The 6,696-nt window shown below is 48.7% G+C and overlaps 1 protein-coding gene across 1 annotated transcript; it reads right to left on the reverse strand.

Annotated features, from left to right (window-relative positions):
- Positions 1 to 1,897: 1,897 nt before the first annotated feature.
- ier3 (immediate early response 3) lies at positions 1,898 to 3,058 on the reverse strand. The gene has a single exon (XM_080003460.1). It carries the CDS (start codon positions 3,011 to 3,013, stop codon positions 2,429 to 2,431), a length of 585 nt encoding a protein of 194 aa, XP_079859586.1. The 5' UTR covers positions 3,014 to 3,058; the 3' UTR covers positions 1,898 to 2,428.
- Positions 3,059 to 6,696: the final 3,638 nt, after the last annotated feature.

A 6,696-nucleotide genomic window follows, 5' to 3' on the forward strand; every position in this document is an offset into this window, starting at 1 on the left:
TGGCAGACATGTTTGCACCTGAAGAGTTGTTTTATGTGCACAGTCAGACAGTTTGCTCATCTGACATGGAGGGCGAGGCTTCTGTACGACATAGATACAGATAAACAAACTTCTGCCATACTTTCACTCTCTGACTCAAAAAAGCGTTTTCTATGTGATGTCATATAATATAGACAGAAGCAGAAGCCGTGTTCATACAGAACTTTATACACACGTGTGCAAACACACATCGATAAGGGCGGTCATGTCTTCTTACTGGAAGCAACAGTTTGAAAACAACAACAACAACAACAACAACAACAACAACAACAACAACAACACCCAGTGCTCCCTCTGGCTGCTACTCAGAGGTGGAACTGTACTTTCTGAACCCGGATCCTCCACCTCGCTTGGCATGGTGCATTAAGCCAGGCCTGATTGGCTTCCTTGGACGGATTATTTTTTAAATATTCAAAGAAAATGTTCAGCAAATGTGTCCTTCTACTTGTGTGGTTGGCGACTGGTTGAGGTCGGAGGCTGATATGCCAGGCCTCAGGGGAGAGGTCTGGATGGATGTGTGTGATTGTTCATACACTCAGGTTCTAGCTCTAAGAGAAAGAACAAAGTCTCTCTTCATGAAAAGCTCTTGTCGTTTGAGTTTGGGGTGGGGGTGGGGGGGGGGGGGCGATGTTGAAGCAGCACGGAGAGAAAGATCTTCACAAGCTGAATTCCCAGACGCTGCAGGCCACTCTCCACCACAGCAGGAGGAACATGGACATGGACTCACAGGTGGAGGTGGGACTTCCAGGTCCAGGCAGTGAAAGTCCTCCAGCTACCCGGTGGCGGACACAGCTGAAGTCCTCCCGGTATTTGAGCGGGATTTGAGAATCGGCATTAACCCAGAAGGTCCAACTGATGAGTGGATTCAGCTGGATCAGAAACGTGGCAGGGATCTCGTGGACCTGGAGTCCCCCCCAACCACCCACAGCTCCGTGGTGAGGAGCTCCCATCGTGTGGGCTCATGATGACTCATTGTTTTAAGTTCAAGTTCAAGTTCAAGAGATTATTTGTCACATACATATACATACGGTCATACATATATGCAGTGAAATGTCATGACACCCGGTGATTACGCACAATAAGCTCTATAAATACTAAAAAAATACCAAAATGTGTGTAATCAACACAAGGTGCTCGCGCAGGCAGCCGCAAGGGGAAGCACCACAATCGTGATTCTAGGTTCTATAATTGTGTTTTCAAGCGGGCTCCACTTGGCGACATGGGGCTGGTGCCATGAGGAGTTGATTAAACAGGATGAGGTCATCACCGTGAGGCTGAGCTGCCGCTCCGAGCCGGTCCTGGCCTCCACGCGGCTCTTTGATTCAGTCTGAGCTGGAAGCCACGGTGAGGTCACTTGATGGAGCAGGGAATCCTCCATCCATCAGGCGCGGCCATTGGCCGCTGACTCAACACATCCAGACTTTTTATGACGCGTTTAATATCTTTCTGTGAATAATATGTCTGGAAAGGGTGAAAGTGGCCCAACAGAAAGTTCCACTGTCTACGCAGTTCTCCAGACCTCCAACCAGCAGGTTCACTGCTCTAAGTGGATTTATAAACGATCAAACAAACAATGTATATAAATATATATATATATATATATATATATATATATATATATATATATATATAATATATATATATATATATATATATATATATATATATATATATAAACTGAATATAGATAAATCGAATGTTGGATTTATTGCTCCCTACTCAATCCAAGTTTTTTTTTTTTAAAGAAGGAATGTTCTATGTAATAACTTAGTGTCATGGTTTAAAAGATAAGTATTTGAAATTAGATGCATTGAGAGCTTTATGCAGATATTGATGCAGACGTTCAGCTGTTATTTGTTGGTATTTTAATGAAATAACATTGTCCAGATGCAGAATTTCAATTATTATGCATTAGTCCAAGAAACAGGCAGAAAACGTGAAGTTCATGTAGAAACTTTTTTTTAATTTCATAATATGTTGTAGAAAATAAATAGCAAATATAATAAATAGCTAAATAAGACAGACTTCATAGTTTAACACAGCATCAGAGTCAGTTACAAGTTGCTGGTCCAGTTGTTCCAGACCCTCAGTGCAGACACAGCATTCTACTTCAATTTCCACACAAAGTGGTTGTTTTGCTGTTAAAGTCTTCAAGTTTCGCTCCATTGCAAGTTCACTTCAGTGTTTGTTTAAAGTGTCTCTTTTTCTTCCTTTTCTTCCACTAAACTTCTTCAGAGTTCAGCGGGCTGGTGCTCGGGCGGGGGCCGGGGCAGGAGGCGCTCTCCCCGGCCACGCTGCGCTCTGCGCGCCGCTCCACGGGTTCGCTTTGTTTTCCTTCTTCAAGCCCCAAAGTGGAGCTTTGTGTCCAGAACCAGAACCGGGGGTCCGTTCAGTTGTCGCCCCCTAGCCTGTGGTACACCAGCAGGGCCACCATGTAGCCGTTCCCCGCGCTGTGGTCGAACCGGCTGCTGGTCTCCATGCTGGGGCTGCTGGAGTTGGACAGACCCCGGTCCTCGGCGAGACGGTGTTCCGGGAGGGAGCTCTCAGCGCCGGCCAGGTTCCTCTCACATGCCTGGGGAAGACCCGCGAGGGCCTCGTCGGTGAGCTGCCGCGCCCGCTCCTCCGCGGACTGGAACGGAAGGACCCGGAGCTCCGCGGCCGCGATGTCGGCGCTGCCCGGCGGCGTGTCGGCGCAGGGCTCCTCGGTGTAGATCTGCCAGAGCACCACCAGGCACAGGGCGAGCAGCCAGCGCTTGGCGGGGCTCCTCTCGGCCGGGGGGAGGTGCATGCGGACCTTGGCCGGGTACATGACCCGGGTGCAGCGCCTCTTGGGGCGCACCGGGACGAAGGAGCGCACCGCGGTGGCCTGGGCCGGGATCCGCTCGAAGGTGAAGATCTCCGGCTCCGTGCTGCGGGCGGCCGCCGGGAAGGAGAAGCCTGAGTGGACGGTCAAGCTGTTGGACCTCACGTACATTTTGAATAGTTTAGTGTAGTTTGAGCCTTCTTGGTTCCTCTCGGTCAGGAGGTGCAGTGTGTCGGGGCTGGAGCCCGCTCCATGGTTTTATCTCCGACCCCGGGTTCAGAAACGCCCACACGGGGCCCCTCCCTGGGGCTTCCACAGCGGGTTGCTCAAGGAGGAAAAAACCAGGGAAAAACACCACAAGATTAAGGGTTTCACAGAAGATTCACCTGGAGGCTTTTATTATGAGAAATATATTATTATTATTATTATTATTATTATTATTATTATTATTATTATTATTATTCTACACTGATGGTTTTTTTGGGATTTGGTGTTATTGGATCAACATTTTTTTTAATATAAATTCAATTTGTTGAAGAATTATGATTATGACTTGTTTCAATAATAAATATAGATTGTGTGTAAGATATGGATTTATGAAGAAAAGTTTTTTTTGTTTTTTTTTGATCCAATGACTCAGTTTCAGATGAAAACAGGAGCTACGTTACTGGAACCAATCTATATAACTGTCTGTCTGTCTGTCTGTCTGCCTGTCTGTCTGTCTGTCTGCCTGTCTGTCTGTCTGTCTGTCTGCCTGTCTGTCTGTCTGTCTGTCTGTCTGTCTGCCTGTCTGTCTGTCTGTCTGTCTGCCTGTCTGTCTGTCTGTCTGTCTGTCTGTCTGTCTGCCTGTCTGTCTGTCTGTCTGCGTCAGTGCCGTTGACCCTGATCTCAGTCCAAGTATCGCTGGATCTGTAAGGCAGGCACAGCGCCCCCTCCGGGTAGAACCAGGTACTGCAGCACCGTGGGATTAGCCCGCTGCGCTCTCATTCCTGGTGCATTCGTTTTCACATTCCTTTACAGTTTCACCAGCTAGTTAAAAATATCTGGGACGGATTTCACACACACACACACACACACACACACACACACACACACACACACACACACACACACACACACACACACACACACACACACACACACACACACACACACACACACTCAGTGTGAACACAATCGCTGCCGGGTCGTGGGGATCCAAACACTGTACATTTCCAGACAGGGGCCTAATTTACTGTAACACACACTGCCAGCCCGTCTCACCCCTCCCCCTCACCCGGAGTGTGTCTTTCCAGCAGCAGACAGTCAGCATTTGGAATGACACCAATGTGCCGTTATTGTCCGTGCCACACAGTGTGTGTGTGTGTGTGTGTGTGTGTGTGTGTGTGTGTGTGTGGCTTTACAGTAAGTTCTTCAATAGGTTTCTCAGAAACACTGAACTAACATGGAAAACCCTTTCTGAGCTGCCAGTGTGCGTGCGCGGGTACGCGAGCACAGACACACACACACACACACACACACACACACACACACACACACACACACACACACTCGCACACTCGCACACACACTCGCACACAAACACACACACAAATTCATAAAGAAGTGATTTTGTGCAGTTGTGACTCAAAGCAGCATCTTAGTGTATGGAGAAGATGGATGACCATCTTGCTGTGTTCATCGCTGTGTTGTGATGATCAGTTGTGTAACTTCAGATCACAGGATCAGCTGATGTTAATCTGTAGGTCCCTGAATCAGCAGTAAAAAGTGATGCGTCTGTCTCTCTGGCTCCCAGACGGGTGGTGTTATCCCTGGTGGAGCCCATCACCTCGCTGGACGGGATGGGATGTGGGTCATTGTTCTGAAGATATTCCCAACAAAGGGTCCGACTGGCCCGTCGCCATGGGAATCAGCCTACGTGCGGAACAGGACGGCAGCCACGTGCAGTACCTCAGGTCAGGGACAGGGGTCTCTGACCTGAGGTGGGGTTTGTTTACTGATGAAGAGATTCGCTGCAAAGTGACAGATAGACAGATAGACAGATAGATAGATAGATAGATAGATAGATAGACAGACAGATAGACAGATAGATAGATAGATAGATAGATAGATAGATAGATAGATAGATAGATAGATAGACAGATAGATAGACAGATAGGCAGATAGACAGATAGACAGATAGATAGATAGATAGATAGATAGACAGATAGATAGATAGACAGATAGATAGACAGATAGATAGATAGATAGATAGATAGATAGATAGATAGATAGATAGATAGATAGATAGATAGATAGACAGATAGATAGACAGATAGATAGATAGACAGATAGATAGATAGATAGATAGATAGATAGATAGATAGATAGATAGATAGATAGATAGATAGATGGATGACAGACAGACAGATAAACAGTTGTACTGTTCAGTGTGTGCCCTCATAGCTCTCGTCCAAACCGGCGTGAAATCTGATTAAAAAGGGGGCGGTCCCTGACCTCTGACCTTACTGTCTTACATCATCACCATTCTCTGCCTGTGATTGGACAGCAGGCTCTGGGGGGCGTGGCCAGGCAGGGGGGTGCGGAGGCCTGGGCTCCATCACAGCGTCGGTTTACACACTTTTCCTGCACTGGAAAAAAACAAAACACCACATGAGTTTTCCCGTTGGAAGCTTCAGAGCCGACGTCTCATGGAAGCGGGAAAGGAAGACGAGCTGTGTGCTTTTGTTTTTCTACTACGTGGTCAGAGCACGCCTGCACTGGCTGATGGGAAACGCCAGAGGTCCTTCAGAGGACACCGGTGTTCACCCGCGTCCCGCCCACAGACACCTTTTCACTGGCTTCCATTTGCTTTGCTGTGATCGGACAGGAAGCGGTCACGTTCTGTCCGTGATTGTGACGTCTTATTCAAAAATGGGTTTCTCGTTTTCACACACAGTTGTTAAAATGTTGTTTCCTTCATTTCCAACTGTTCATACACAGCCAAGTGAAGCATTCAGCTGGCTGTGCTGTGGACGCTGAGAAATGATGGAGCAGTGGAGAGAGACAGGAAATGGAGAGTAGAGAGAGGAAGAGACACGCAGCAAATGGCCGGATTCCAACCTGGGTCGCTGCAGCCATTTTGCCCATATGGTACTGTACTGTACTGTACGGTACTGTATGGTACTGTATGGTATTTTACTGTACTGTACTATGCTCGCTTACCTGATGAGCCGCCAGCCCTAACCCGGAAACAATGAAAACAGCCAACCTATCCTTCCACTCCGTCAGGCCCCATACGGAGACCTGGACCTGGACCAGCTCGCGCCGACCCCCTGGAGCTCTGGAATCCTGCCTCCAGAGACGGCTCCGGAAAATCAGACGCACGAATGCCGGCGCCAGAGGAGGCCACGCCAACCGCATCACCACCGTCACCATCCAACACCGGCTCAGATGGACCAGTCACGGACCGGGGAGGTCTGACTCACGTCTCCCAAACCACCCTCCCCCCCAAACTACACCAGGCCGGAGGGAACCCAGATCCTCATCAGCACCAACCTCTATGAGCTCCCCGTCGGCACCACCGACCGGGAGGACACCGCCTGGGGCAGAACCATGATGAACACCATCACCAGCAGCCAGGGCCTTGTTTCAGAGCGCTACATCACCCTGCGTGGGCGGTGAGGACGGAAGGAGAAGGAGTGATTCACTCTGGCGCCAAAACAGCATAAAGGAGGAACAATTCCTGTGAAAGCGGAGACTCCTTCACCTCCTTCACCTCCTTCACCTCCTTCACCTCGAGGGACAAAGCAGCAAACCAAACACACGAGTCTCCAGAGTTCCACCGCACAAACACAACAAGCACTAAAAAGAGC

This window comes from Zeus faber (assembly GCF_960531495.2).
Source record: "Zeus faber genome assembly, chromosome: 7".
Classification (NCBI taxonomy): Eukaryota; Metazoa; Chordata; class Actinopteri; order Zeiformes; family Zeidae; genus Zeus; species Zeus faber.

Excerpts from the sequence above, each read along its gene's own strand:
- ier3 (XM_080003460.1), bottom strand. The coding sequence starts at position 3,013 with ATGTACGTGAGGTCCAACAGCTTGACCGTCCACTCAGGCTTCTCCTTC.